Source organism: Megalobrama amblycephala, linkage group LG19, assembly GCF_018812025.1.
Source record: "Megalobrama amblycephala isolate DHTTF-2021 linkage group LG19, ASM1881202v1, whole genome shotgun sequence".
NCBI classification, from domain to species: domain Eukaryota; kingdom Metazoa; phylum Chordata; class Actinopteri; order Cypriniformes; family Xenocyprididae; genus Megalobrama; species Megalobrama amblycephala.
The window spans coordinates 40,049,992-40,065,475 of record NC_063062.1 but is presented as its reverse complement, the minus strand read 5'-3'; the positions used below and the strand labels follow the sequence as shown (position 1 = coordinate 40,065,475).

The 15,484-nt window shown below is 41.1% G+C and overlaps 1 protein-coding gene across 3 annotated transcripts in view; it reads left to right on the top strand.

The window, feature by feature from the left end:
* The window catches only part of cd276 (CD276 molecule), a 122,064-nt gene that overhangs the window by 80,047 nt on the left and 26,533 nt on the right, over nt 1-15,484 (top strand). For all 3 annotated transcript variants that reach the window (XR_007181688.1, XM_048169200.1, XM_048169201.1), the window contains one exon: nt 9,448-9,485. Coding sequence is in view for 2 of the 3 variants with exons in the window: in XM_048169200.1 (XP_048025157.1) it covers nt 9,448-9,470 (23 nt within the window). In the remaining variant the exon portion in view is untranslated. The remainder of the gene's footprint in view (nt 1-9,447; nt 9,486-15,484) is intronic.

Below are 15,484 nucleotides of genomic sequence, written 5' to 3'. Positions count from 1 at the left end.
GGAACATATTCATCAAAATATGGGCAGAGTCAGGATGATCGCTAACATTATATCACTGCAAAGGTGTTTCAAACCTCTTTTTACTCCTAAGCGAAGAAGGAAAAACAGCTCTGCTTCAATCCATATCAGGACTTTAAAAGCTTTCACTGCGAATAGTATGAAGAACACAATACATTAAACTCACAAAAATAGGTCAGTTTCTACCATGTGCAATTTTTAAACAATTTCTTGGTAGATATCTCTTCTATTAATGCTATTCTGGGCTCTGTCTCCACAGTAAAAAAAAAAGAGTCATGGTTCAATCTCTTAATGACCCTCAATGGCGTTGTAGTAATTATGATATTTAATGCAACTGGGTGAAATGTGACGGTAAATGTGAAACGAATGTGAAGAGCGCAATAATAGGACTCTAGCACTAGATAGATTTGATCTCTTCCAGCTTAAATCCATCTTTAGTCCTTTCATTTTACGCTTATGATTCTTTTTTTTCCCCGCGATCTGGAGCTCTCCGAAAACGAATCTCGATGACAATTCATGAGCGTTTCTGGCTAAATCGGCGCGACTGTCAGGCAGAACGAGCCCCGTCTCTCGCCTCAGGTGAAGGCCAGAGTAAACGCAGGCAGAGTCCAGGTTCTGCTCCCCCTGTGGCTTTAATGTCATTAAAGATTCATTTGACTCCTTTAGTCTGATTGAATTATTCAGCCTGGCCATGAGCAGTAGAGTTAATACTATGAGATTTTAATAAGCAGGCAGGTGAAGAGGGTCAGAGAAGGAGAGTGAAACAGAGAGAGAGAGATGTGTCCGTGGTAATGGGGGTCTCATGAATATTTCACATGTGTGTCAGATGTGTGTGCAGATGACATGATGCAATCCGTCAATGCTCTAAACGCACTGCTTTTGTGTCAGCAGTTTTTAATTTGACTCGATTGGGCCGTTATTCCCGTCTGTTGATGTGAATGAATGTTTTAGATAGTTTTTAGATAGTCGATACTGAACAGCAGCTTCACAATGACATTTTGTAAGTGTTAAAAAGGATCTCATTTCATGCTTAATACGAAAGATGCCTGCATTTAATAATTACTATATATTCACATTGCAAAATATTGTCTGGACGTTGTTGGCATTCCCACTTTTGACATTTTATAAGCCTCATTACCACATCCAACCCGGTATTACATTTTGCCATATACGTCTTTAAAAGAAATGTGTTTGCCAGTAATAAAGAGAGGTTTAGAGATCATGGTTGTTATAGTAAACTAAAACCATAAAAAAAAATATATAAATAAATAAATAATTTGTTTTACTTAAAAATAAACATTAACTAAAATAAAAAAAAAAGAAAGAAAAACTATTTCAACATAAAAAAACAGACAAAAATTACTAAAACTTTTAATTAAAAAAAATTATATATATATATATATATATATATATATATATATATATATATATATATATATATATATATATATATATATATATATATATGTTGAAATAGTTTATATATATATATATATATATATATATATATATATATATATATATATATATATATATATATATATATATATATATATATATATATTTATTTATTTATTTATTTATTTATTTATTTTTATTTTTATTTTTATTTACCTTCCCTGTAGGTAATAAACACCTAAATATTATTATGACATTTTAATATGACATTTTAATGACATTACCTTTTTTTTTTTTTTTCCTTTTTTTTTTTTTTAAGTTAATGATATTATTGTTTTTGACTGAAGCAGGGTTCATTTTGTTTTTGTCAGTTGAATGTTTTGGATATGAGTGAGAAATTTAGCTACACTGATAACAGTGTAATAATCTCACAAAGTTGAAAAAATATAAATAATTAGTTTTCTTGAGTAAAATGTTCAGCAGTCACATTAAATTCCCCCCCATTGAACCAATTTATCCATTTGTAAGCTTGATTTTTCTTTTTTTTAAGAAACGAAAAAAAAAAAAAAAAATTCCACAAATATGATGGTGAAAGGTTATAAACAGTCTATAAAAAAGACTACATTTGTGAATGTTTCAATTTATAGATTATGTTATTATAAAACGTTGCACTTTGTTGTTGCTTTCTATTCACATTATGAGGCTGCTTCAAACCGACCTAGGAGGTTTCACAACATCTCTAAAACTTTATTTTGGTTATATATTTTTTGTTGCAGATGTGGTACTAGAATGTTTTTCACCGCAGTGTTGCCGACCTGCAACCAAAATGCAGCGTTGTGTAAAAGCGCTCTGTACTTGCTGGGTAGTTTCATTTTCATGTTCAGTTCAGTATCTGCAGTCTCCTGCTGCTTTCAGACTTTTCCTCCCTCACCATCTGCTACTTTCTTTCTGCAAATTGATGATTGTCCTCATCCGGCAGATCCATTGAGCTCACGTCTGTACAGTAGTTTCGCCCAGAGGAAAGCGTCTGTAAGTCTGTGCTTCAGGTGCCTTTTTCTCTGGTCATTGATATAGGTCACAATGCTGTTTAAAGATTACACCTGACAAGCTTTCATGCTATTCTTGCCTTAAAGAGCTGATGGGGAAAGCTGATTTGTTTGAGTCACTGAGTGATTCTGTTTGCTGTGAGAAATAGTCATTTACACCAACAGGTCAAGTGCAGGGTTGCTTTATTTCACCCCCTACTGGACATTATATGCTAAAAACACTTCCAATTAACCATAAACCAGGAGTAAATCGCACCGACAGCCTTTTATGGCAACATGAGTGATGCTATTTTTTTGTTGATGCAAAAAAATGCAAGTTATGAATGTGTTTGTGATTCATTATATGCAACTATAATACCTACTTATTCATTTTTGATCTTTTAAAAATTATAATGCATTATAAAACATGACAAGACATACAATATCTGGTGTTGATCACGTGTTTTAATGCATCATTACACTGATGCTGATATTAAAAGTATAACCAGGGATGCATTAGTATTGTAATGTTTGCAGTAATTTATGAGCAAACACAGCTGATATTACGTCGAATACATTATAATCCATCAAGAATACCTTTACGGTGCATTATACATGCAGACTTCGTCGAAAGCGTTATGAAACTTCAATTGCGAGATATGAATGTATACTTGGTGCTGTGGATAAATCTGATCAGTTCTGCCCACCCCCACATACAGTCTCATATTAAAGTCATTTAAGCTCCTCTACTTCCCTCACACACAAACACACTCGCAAAACATTCAGAACTGCAGCTGCCTCATATCCTAATAAATATAATCATATCATCAGATGGAAGTGAACGTAGATCATCTCTCTTAATTCATGACCAGTCAGATTGCACGTTCAGCTCCACACAGAGACGTGTAGGTGATATTTCAAAGATGCCTAATAGATTTATTATGAATTTGTGCATTTTTTTTAATTTTTTATATAGATGTGAACAATCCACTAACCCATAAGTAATAAACTGTGGTACAGACATGAATTATAGCTCAAATTATCAGCATTAGTATTAGTATATCTGTCACTGTTGTTTGCTGAAGACGTGAGGCGAGGATCTAAACGCATGCAGTCAAAACTTGATTAAACAAAACGCAAGTAAACGCAAGCAAACAGCCAAAACAACAAAAACTGAGGGTATTAAAGGTGAAGTATGTTGTTTCTGCGACACTAGTGGCACATAGCGTAATTATACGAATCAAGCGTATTTTGCAAACCCCCCCTTTTGCGCATCATGCCTCCCTCAATTCCAACATTCAATCCTGCTACAGTAGCCACACCCCAAACTCTCAGCCTACTACAGTAGCCACACCCCAAACTCTCAGCCTACTACAGTAGCCACACCCCAAACTCTCAGCCTGCTACAGTAGCCACACCCCAAACACTCAGTCTGCTACAGTAGCCACGCCCCAAACTCATCCTGCTGCAGTAGCCACACCCCAAACTCTGTCTGCTACAGTAGCCACGCCCCAAACTCTCATTCTGCTACAGTAGCCACGCCCCAAACTCTGCTACAGTAGCCACGCCCCAAACTCATCCTGCTACAGTAGCCACACCCCAAACTCATCCTGCTACAGTAGCCACGCCCCAAACACTCAGCCTGCTACAGTAGCCGCACCCCAAACTCTCAGCCTGCTACAGTAGCCACGCCCCAAACACTCAGCCTGCTACAGTAGCCACACCCCAAACTCATCCTGCTGCAGTAGCCACACCCCAAACTCTCAGTCTGCTACAGTAGCCACGCCCCAAACACTCAGCCTGCTACAGTAGCCACACCCCAAACTCATCCTGCTGCAGTAGCCACACCCCAAACTCTCAGTCTGCTACAGTAGCCACGCCCCAAACTCATCCTGTTGCAGTAGCCACACCCCAAACTCTGTCTGCTACAGTAGCCACACCCCAAACTCTCATCCTGCTACAGTAGCCACGCCCCAAAACTTTCAGCCTGCTACAGTATCCACACCCCAAACTCTCAGTCTGCTACAGTAGCCACACCCCAAACTCTCCGCCTGCTACAGTAGCCACGCCCCAAACTCTCAGTCTGCTACAGTAGCCACGCCCCAAACTCTCCGCCTGCTACAGTAGCCACGCCCCAAACTCTCAGTCTGCTACAGTAGCCACGCCCCAAAACTTTCAGCCTGCTACAGTATCCACACCCCAAACTCTCAGTCTGCTACAGTAGCCACACCCCAAACTCTCCGCCTGCTACAGTAGCCACGCCCCAAACTCTCAGTCTGCTACAGTAGCCACGCCCCAAACTCTCATTCTGCTACAGTAGCCACGCCCCAAACTCTGCTACAGTAGCCACACCCCAAACTCTCCGCCTGCTACAGTAGCCACACCCCAAACTCTCCGCCTGCTACAGTATCCACGCCCCAAACTCTCAGTCTGCTACAGTAGCCACGCCCCAAAACTTTCAGCCTGCTACAGTATCCACGCCCCAAACTCTCAGTCTGCTACAGTAGCCACGCCCCAAACTCTCAGTCTGCTACAGTAGCCACGCCCCAAACTCTCAGTCTGCTACAGTAGCCACGCCCCAAAACTTTCAGCCTGCTACAGTATCCACGCCCCAAACTCTCAGCCTGCTACAGTAGCCACGCCCCAAACTCTCAGTCTGCTACAGTAGCCACACCCCAAACTCTCCGCCTGCTACAGTAGCCACGCCCCAAACTCTCAGTCTGCTACAGTAGCCACGCCCCAAACTCTCAGCCTGCTACAGTAGCCACGCCCCAAATACTCAGCCTGCTACAGTAGCCACACCCCAAACTCATCCTGCTACAGTAGCCACGCCCCAAACACTCAGCCTGCTACAGTAGCCACACCCCAAACTCATCCTGCTACAGTAGCCACACCCCAAACTCTCAGTATGCTACAGTAGCCACGCCCCAAACTCATCCTGCTGCAGTAGCCACACCCCAAACTCTCAGTATGCTACAGTAGCCACGCCCCAAACTCATCCTGCTGCAGTAGCCACACCCCAAACTCTGTCTGCTACAGTAGCCACGCCCCAAACTCTCATTCTGCTACAGTAGCCACGCCCCAAACTCACCCTGCTGCAGTAGCCACACCCCAAACTCTCAGTATGCTACAGTAGCCACGCCCCAAACTCATCCTGCTGCAGTAGCCACACCCCAAACTCTGTCTGCTACAGTAGCCATGCCCCAAACTCATCTTGCTGCAGTAGCCACACCACAAACTCTCCGCCTGCTACAGTAGCCACACCCCAAACTCTCCGCCTGCTACAGTAGCCACGCCCCAAAACTTTCAGCCTGCTACAGTAGCCACGCCCCAAACTCTCATTCTGCTACAGTAGCCACGCCCCAAACTCATCCTGCTGCAGTAGCCACACCCCAAACTCTGTCTGCTACAGTAGCCACGCCCCAAACTCATCCTGCTGTGCAGTAGCCACACCCAAACTCTCCGCCTGCTACAGTAGCCACGCCCCAAAACTTTCAGCCTGCTACAGTAGCCAAGCCCCAAACTCTCATTCTGCTACAGTAGCCATGCCCCAAACTCACCCTGCTGCAGTAGCCACAACCCAAACTCTCCGCCTGCTACAGTAGCCACGCCCCAAACTGTCAGTATGCTACAGTAGCCACACCCCAAACACTCAGTAAGCTACAGTAGACACCCCAAACACTCAGTCTGCTACAGTAGCCACACCCCAAACTCTCAGTCTGCTACAGTAGACGCCCCAAACTCATCCTGCTGCAATAGCCACACCCCAAACTCTGTCTGCTACAGTAGTCACGCCCCAAACTCTCAGTCTGCTACAGTAGCCACGCCCCAAACTCATCCTGCTGCAGTAGCCACACCCCAAACTCTGTCTGCTACAGTAGCCACGCCCCAAAACTCTCAGCCTGCTACAGTAGTCACACCCCAAACTCTCAGCCTGCTGCAGTAGCCACGCCCCAAACTCTGCTACAGTAGCCACGCCCCAAACTCTCAGTCTGCTACAGTAGCCACGCCCCAAACTCTCAACCTGCTGCAGTAGCCACGCCCCAAACTCATCCTGCTGCAGTAGCCACACCCCAAACTCTGTCTGCTACAGTAGCCACCAGTGATGCGCGGATCAATGTATAAACAACCCGCACCCGACCGACGTTTTCAACTAACCCGCCCGCAACTCGGACCGCAAAAAAAGAAAGAAAATATTGTACCCGACCCGCTTCCTTACCCGCATTTTTTTAAAAGTAGGCTAGTAAATGCTCATCGTAGCGTCATTGGGCCATATTTGGAAACGTGTGACAGCCCTTAGGAGCGCAAACTGTTCTTTTTCTGAATGCTGTATGATATAGCCTAGTGTTATGTAATAAAGGCTTGATTTATAAATTTTTTTTCGTTTCATTTTCTTAACAATTAAGATGCTGCATGTGTTTATCCAGTCTAATCGAAGTGTGCGTCTCTCCCCCGACTTTCCCAACAAAAATCCCGCCCCCTCTCAGAAAATACATAAAACTGACATTACTGAGCTATATGCGTTTAAAAGTAGCCTATTAAAATGGTACAATGGCATTGCTCAGTTCAACGTGTTGGGAAATCGGGCATTTTGTCCCGCGTCAGCATTTATTCAAAAGTTAATAACGCTCAACATTAATAATGTTACTATTTCATTCTTTCATTATTTCGGCAAATGTCTCCAACACTTTGCTCTTTCTATTTGTGTATTTGTGGAGCTTCTACTCCCCAGTCTTCACCTTTTCTCTTGCCGCCTCCATCTCTACCTGCAGACTGAGCTCGTGCGTCATCTTCGCGCAAGTTGTTCAGCCAATAAAGTCTAGGCCTATGTATTTCATAGAAAATTGTGTCTAGTACTATATAAATTACAAAGGTTAATTGGCATCTTTATTTTAAACGACCCGACCGACCGCGACCCGAATATCATTAAAAATATTTTTGGATGACTCGTAACCGCGGGTAACCACGGGTGACCGCAGGCACCCGCTCATTTTGGATCAACCCGCGCATCACTGGTAGCCACGCCCCAAAACTCTCAGCCTGCTACAGTAGCCACACCCCAAACTCTCAGCCTGCTGCAGTAGCCACGCCCCAAACTCTGCTACAGTAGCCACGCCCCAAACTCTGTCTGCTACAGTAGCCACGCCCCAAAACTCTCAGCCTGCTACAGTAGCCACGCCCCAAACTCTGTCTGCTACAGTAGCCACGCCCCAAAACTCTCAGCCTGCTACAGTAGCCACGCCCCAAACTCTGTCTGCTACAGTAGCCACGCCCCAAAACTCTCAGCCTGCTACAGTAGCCATGCCCCGAACTCTGCTACAGTAGCCACGCCCCAAACTCTGTCTGCTACAGTAGCCACGCCCCAAAACTCTCAGCCTGCTACAGTAGCCACGCCCCAAACTCTGTCTGCTACAGTAGCCACGCCCCAAAACTCTCAGCCTGCTGCAGTAGCCATGCCCCGAACTCTGCTACAGTAGCCACGCCCCAAACTCTCTGTCTGCTACAGTAGCCACGCCCCAAACTCTCTGTCTGCTACAGTAGCCACGCCCCAAAACTCTCAGCCTGCTACAGTAGCCACGCCCCAAAACTTTCAGCCTGCTGCAGTAGCCACACCCCAAACTCTCATTCTGCTACAGTAGCCACGCCCCAAACTCACCCTGCTACAGTAGCCACGCCCCAAACTCTCCGCCTGCTACAGTAGCCACACCCCAAACTGTCAGTATGCTACAGTAGCCACGCCCCAAACTCTCAGTCTGCTACAGTAGCCACACCCCAAACTCTCAGCCTGCTGCAGTAGCCATGCCCCAAACTCTGCTACAGTAGCCACGCCCCAAACTCTCTGTCTGCTACAGTAGCCACGCCCCAAAACTCTCAGCCTGCTACAGTAGCCACACCCCAAACTCTCAGCCTGCTACAGAAGCCACGCCCCAAACTCTCAGCCTGCTGCAGTAGCCACGCCCCAAACTCTCAGTCTGCTACAGTAGCCACGCCCCAAACTCTCCGCCCTCTATTTCTACCGAGCTCAGAGGTTGAATGTCCAACTTTGAGTGGTTCATCGACTTTGAGGTGTATCGATTAACCCCAACCTCAGCGTTTAACACTAGACATTAAGTTTATGTAATAATACCTTAATTTTGCTTCACGTCAGCTATTTTTAAAGCGATTTTGTTGTTTTTATTCTGTTTTTGCCATAATTGACACAAAAACACAATATGCTCTTGTGTCATGGCGACATCATGTGGTCAACATGTGAACGTGACGTCTGATTGACACTGAGGTCTGAAGTGGGACATTTAATTGGGATATTTAAAGGCAACTAATCAGAACCAGGAACTAAACACCTACGAACACAGACACTGCCACGACACAGATGAACCCTGACAGCATCAATGATACTAAAACAACTGTTCCAAGCGTTTAGACTTTCAACTTGTGGCAAACAGGCAATAAACGAAGTGACCGGAGCCATAGCTAGGGATCAGAATAACGTGGAGAGCTCAAGTGCAGACAGAAGGGAGTATTCGTAACACGCACACATTCTCTCCCACTGTCATTTTAACTTTCCATTGACGTCATCATTATAGAATTTTTCATGCCATTCATGCCGTGTCTGTCTGGCATGGTCTTGCAACCCTTGGCAACTGAACTGACCACCCCAGGGAGCTCCATTCATCCGACTCCTTCAGACCGGCTGCTTTTGCCCGTGTGTGTGTGTGTGTGTTTTGTTTACATGTATTGTGTTGTGTTGCTTGCTCACAGTTAAATGTCACATACTGTTGCACCTCTAAAAACAACAACAGAAAACACAGGTCTATATTTGAGTGCTGGGCAGCTTGTAATGATGTTGGGTGTGTAGACTGCAGTTTGCTCTCCGGGGAGTACGAGCCTGAGATGGTTGTTACCTGCCCAGACGAACTCAATACTGCTTTTTTACTAGCCTTGAGTTGTTTACCTCATCTTCTCCCCCACATCCTTAAAGAAAACTCTTTTCTTTTCTCTGTTTCAGCCGCAACACCTCTGAAGAGCTAAAGTTGGAGACCACAGGTAAGTGTCTTCATGATTACGCCCTGACCAAGATATTTTACAGTTTTCAGTGGTATATTTATGATTTTTATGATTTTTTTTTCTGTGCATTCTCTGAAATATTCACTGAAATATTATTATATTTATTATTGCCTTTATTATATGTTATTATTATTATTATTGTTATTATGTAACAATACTTATTATTATTATTTCAGAGTTGAGCAAAATCAAAACAGAGCAGACGATTAGAGCATTCTGGGAAATTATAATATTTCTTGCATCATGGTCTTGTTTATTTGGTTAAATATAACTTTATAAATGTAATATTTTGTAATATTTTTATTTAATTTATTATATATAAATGTACAAACATTTAATTAATTCATTGCATTTAAAAATGTATAAATATATATTTAAATATTTAAAATATTCATAAATATATTATTTTATATATATATATATATGTAATTAATGTAATTAATGTAATTAATGGAATACATTTAAAAGTGTAAAATATGTATAAATATAATATTTTGTAATGTATATTTATAAATACAAATGTACATAATACAAATTTCTATAAGTTTGATATGTCAAAGATTCTGGAAATGCCACAATCATACTGAAAAATGTAATTAATTCCTACAAATTCTTCCATTATTTTAATTCAACTTAAATTCACAATTCAGCATCCTGCTGCCTCAATTGAATTTCAGGAATTGGATCGGTGCCTAAAAGGCATTTTCAATTCCGTTCTGAAAGTCCGTCTGTGACAAGTGTTTTCCAGCAGCGTGCTCTGCAGCGATCGTTCCATTTTAATAAAGCATCATTATCTTTATTCCGTGAAGGACGTTCAGAAGTTCCCAAAGTCTCGACATTCTGCTTCGAATAATATCCACTAGGTCAATGGTTGCCATGACGAATTCATTTCAGTGTCAAGTCATTAAAGTGGCCTGGTGGACTGCGCCTCTGCCCTACCATGCTAAGCCTGATTACTGCTAATCACCATCCCTTTGAATCATTAAAAAGCCAGACTCAGGTGCAAACGTATAGGGACGAGGTTGCAGGGGAAAAAAATCCATTCGAAAGAGAGGCGGAAAAAAGCTGCCTGTTGCTAAGACAAGGAAATTAAACGTCATATTTTGCTTTCCCAGACACGTAGGAGGCAGACTGACACGATGACATCGACGAGTCACACTATTTTTAACTGCCACTCTCACGTCTTAATTACAAAGTAAAGAATAAGCGAATCTGTCTGTCGAGTGAGAAATTGGCACCGTGTTTTTAATCGGAGACCATGCCAGGATGAGTATCTAGGGACATTAGCTCATGTTCAAACATTGTTTAGATCAAAGCAAATGAAGTAGACGTGTCCATCATGTTTAGAGTAACCGCTGAGATTGGGAAGTTTCTGAGCTTGACACAACAGTCCTGCTTTAGTTCTTAGCTGTGGTGCAAGGCGGACTGACCCACTGCCCCTGGTGATGTCCAGTGTGCCCAAGGCAACCTGCACTGCTTTGTTTCCAGATCTGTGTTTGTTTGCACTGGGCTATTTTTGGAAATTGCATCATGAACCGCTGTAAAAGGCCTGAGGGGTCGCCTAGTTTCATAACATCATCCTTCCCTGCTGTTTGTCTGAGAACTGTGGATGTGGTTCACACCGACTGGATGTTCTTGACCTGCAAGAGCTGTTTGGTCGGTGAGGAGTCTTTGGGTGCTTCATGTAGGAAGAACATCAGATCAATCTTTATTTTTTAAGTTGTAATAGTATTTCACAATATTACTGATTTTACCTTGATCAAATAAATGCAGGCTTGGTGAGACTTCTTTCAAAACATCTTACCAACTCCAAACATTATTCAATTCAGCAATGGGTATTTGATTCATAGGTTGATTTGTATTATATTAAAGGGCACCTATTATGCAAAATTCACTTTTACATGGTGTTTGGCCATAAATGTGTGTTGGCAGTGTGTGAGCAAAACCACCCTAGAATGAGAAAAATCCACCCAGTGTTTTTTTTACAATCTCAATAATTCATAAGCACTGTCTCAGAACGCCCTGTTCTAAGATTGCTCAAACTGTGACGTAGAATTGCGCTAAGCCCCACCCACATGGTTTGATTGACAATCTGGTTTTGGCATAGACCCCGCCCTCGGTGATCTGTCAACCATCCTCCATTGTTTCAACGACAGCCGGTAATGTCTCCTAAGAAACATAAGTGTTCTGTTGTGGGATGTAATAATGAACATAGTAGTTTTCACTTACTTCCGACATCAGAGCCACTGAAAACGCAGTGGATGGATTTTATTTACGAAGGAAAGGCGCCACTCAAAATTCCAAAATACGTTTATGTTTGCGCGAATCATTTTTTGACTGACTGTTTTGAGAACGAGGGTCAATTCAAAGCAGGTCTTGCTTCAAAGTTAATCCTCAAGTGTGGATCGTTGCCTACTGTTCGCGATCCAACGTCACCTCCAGAAGAAGTAAGTGTATTTAATGTTTTTTGAGCAAATAGTCATTTCAGTCGATGTCAGCCAGTTCAATAACAAATGCGTCTAAAGTTGTTGTCGTCGTCGTAGAATGTCTGTGTATATAATTTAAACCTTGTTTGTATAGTGTGTATCCACACGTATATATATATATTTTTTTTAAAGATATTGTATTAAAAACTGTGTATGTTTTCATCCATTCCGGGATGGTCTACCATACATGATGGAGTGACTTGAAGTTGTTTCATCCGTCTTGTAACCTTTGATACAGCAAATAGCGTCAGACAGTTTTATGTCACGTATTATTTTTTGCAACAATTACAAATGTAAATAAATCAATACCTGTTATATCTCCCTGCAGCATATATTTTCTGGTTCTGTAGCCATCTTCTCACGTTTGCCATATAAGCACCTGTACGACAAGTAATGTCAACATGACGCAACCGTTCCATCGCATAAATATAATTTCATTTGTACTTAGCAAATCACAGTATTTGTGTTTGTAGTTTCAAAAAATTGCGCGAACGTTATCACAGTGTGTGTGTGTGTGTGTGTTGCACATCCATAATTGTAAAGGGGACGCGATTAAAACTCTATAAGTACATAAATGTATCAAATAACCATTCAGAGACGTCCGGCTCCATTCTCAATTGTGTTTCTTCTGCCGGAGTCTCTTCATCATCTGGGTCTGATTCCGGTTCAAACATGTACGGCTGAATGCCATTCAAAACAGCGGGTCTCTCACTCTCAGCCATTCTGCTTCTACCGACTGTTTATTGCCATAGGTATGCAAGTTACGCCCTCATCCAAAGGCAGGGCGGGGATATGCAGCTCATTTATATTTAAGGTGGTACACACCAAAACAGCTCTTTTTAAAACAGGCCCCAAAAATGACATTTTCAAATGGTTATAATAAATTAACTGTGGGGTATTTTGTGCTGAAACTTCACAAATACATTCTGGGGACACCCAAGACCAATATTACATCTTGTAAAAAGAGGCATAATAGGTGCCCTTTAATACTAGATCATATTTAAATATGCTTAACATTTGACCTGGACTCACTTATTTATCATAGTAACTGGGTTTCACTTTACAGTAAAGCGAAATGCAGCCCAGTGTTTAGTGTGACTGCCGTGGTTGGGGCATCTTCTGGAAGATAGTTATTGTTGCGGGTGGCATAATAGCAATATTACCACTGTAATGTTGTGCTCAAATTTGTTTTGTTCTGATTACAATTCTGGCAACAGCCCTCTGAATGAGCTGCAGCAGTCTAATGGTCTTTTTGGGAAGGCTGGCGATGAATAGCATTTGCAATACAGTCTGTCCTGCTGGTAATGAATTTGTGATTGAATTTTTCTAAATCTTGTTTGCATGCAAAATTTATGTTTTGTTTTGGTCTTTTAGATGATGATGAGCTAATTTAGTGATTGCTTTCAAATGACTACTGAAACACATATTTTTAAAAAGAGGAGAGGTCCGAGGATCGAGCCCTGAGGGTCTCCACATGCCACGGAGGTCCAGTTAGATTCATAGTTTCCTATTGTAGTCCTACCCAGTTTGTCTAAGTACAAATTGTGTTTATCAGTGTCAAACGCAGCATGATGATGGAATCAAAACCAGCAGCACTGATATTTTGCTTGAATCAGTATTTAGGCATTTTCCTTGTGTGTCTTTACGACTGAAAAATAAGTTTGTTCTGCTGATTGAAAACAATCACTCTTTGCATGGACATCAATTCAAGTGTTGTTTTCTTTTAATTTAACATCATCCAACCATGGAGTTTAATTTAACCAAATTTTCTCCACCAAATTAAAATATGGTTATTTCTTTATTTCTCATTGGCTGAATGACATGTTTTTAAGTTCATACAGCAAAACCTGAACAAATTTGTTTTTTCTTTTAATATAATTAGGTGGAAAAATATGTTTGGGATAATAAAGTTAATTAAACATTTTGAATATGCTTGTATTCTCATTTAATGGACTTTTTTTTTAAACAGAAACAGATCTAATTTAAGAGAAGAAAATGTAAGAGAGATAAAAGATTACAGTGACTTAAAAATAGAATAAAGTGCATTAGAAAGTGAAAAGGATTAATTTTGATTTCATGTTGACGTTAGAAGTGCTGGCTTTTCTGTATTTGCGTTTGGCCCCATATAGCAGTCTTAGATTGACGTTTGATCGGGAGCACATACATTTACTGTATGCCTTGAGTAGGCCCTAGTCCTTCTATCACTTATCAAAACAGAAATAGAGGAAGCCACAGGCACACTGGGTTCCCTCTTGTTCTGGAAACATTTGTGAATGTCACATACTGTAGCGGAGACCTGACACACATCACTGAGAGCTGTTATCAGTTATCAGTCGAGCAGCGCACGCAACAGCTCTCCAGCCTTCAGCGAGAAGCCCCTGTAGAAGCTGGAGATGGAAAGCTGCTGTGATGCTTTGCAGGTGCATCAATTCATGTCCACATTTTTTTTTTTTTTTTTTTTTAAATGCTACATTTTTAATTGTTCTGCACAATAGCATCATGACTGTGACTCGATGACAGCCAAGCTCTCTTTAGTCTTTTTAGCTAAGAAAACCTCCACAGTGCCATATATCTCCAGCTGATTCGACTAAGACTGTATTACACAGTAACATTAGTAGTGCACTGCTGACAACTGTTTTAGATGTGCTTTACTTTTGTTGCATTGCTTGAAAGGAGGACTTTGTATCTTTAAATGCATTATGACCAAACAAACAGTATTAAAATCCTAGTGTGCACTCTTAGTCTTCATACTACCTTACTATCATATGAAGAGCAATTTCTAATGGAGCTCAATGTGTCTCAGTTTTGTTAAAATCACAGAATAATTATTCCTCACATCAACCATTCCGTATGTTTGTAGAGGGTGTCTGATTGTTTTATTTACTACTGTAGATGTACTACTTACATATAAAACCAAAACCATGATTTTCAAAACATGCTCTTTTCTAACTTCAGCATTATAAGATGGCAACTCCTCCATTAAATGTCTTTTATCCCATTTAAATTCAGAGATGCAATACAAACTTTACTCTTTCTGCAAAATAAAAATGAACGCAGGCCCTGAAGAAAACACAATATTGCCATCTTTCTGTGATTTTTTTTTTCCTCTGTACCCTTCAGTCTGAAGGCTCTGTATCAGAAATACACACCGCCTCTTTTGAGGTTGGCGAGACCAGGGGCAATGGTAACATTTTACATATATGTATATATTTTCCTTCATAATTCACAGATTATGACAAAAACATGCATGTGTACCAAAAGTAACAACAGATAGATAGATAGATAGATAGATAGATAGATAGATAGATAGATAGATAGATAGACTGATATATAAAAAACTTAAACTTTATAAATCACAATTCTGACTTTATAACTCGCAATTCTGACTTTATAACACAATTCTGACTTTATAACACGCAATTCTGACTTTATAACTCAATTCTGACTTTATAACTCGCAATTCTGACTTTATAACTCGCAATTCTGACTTCA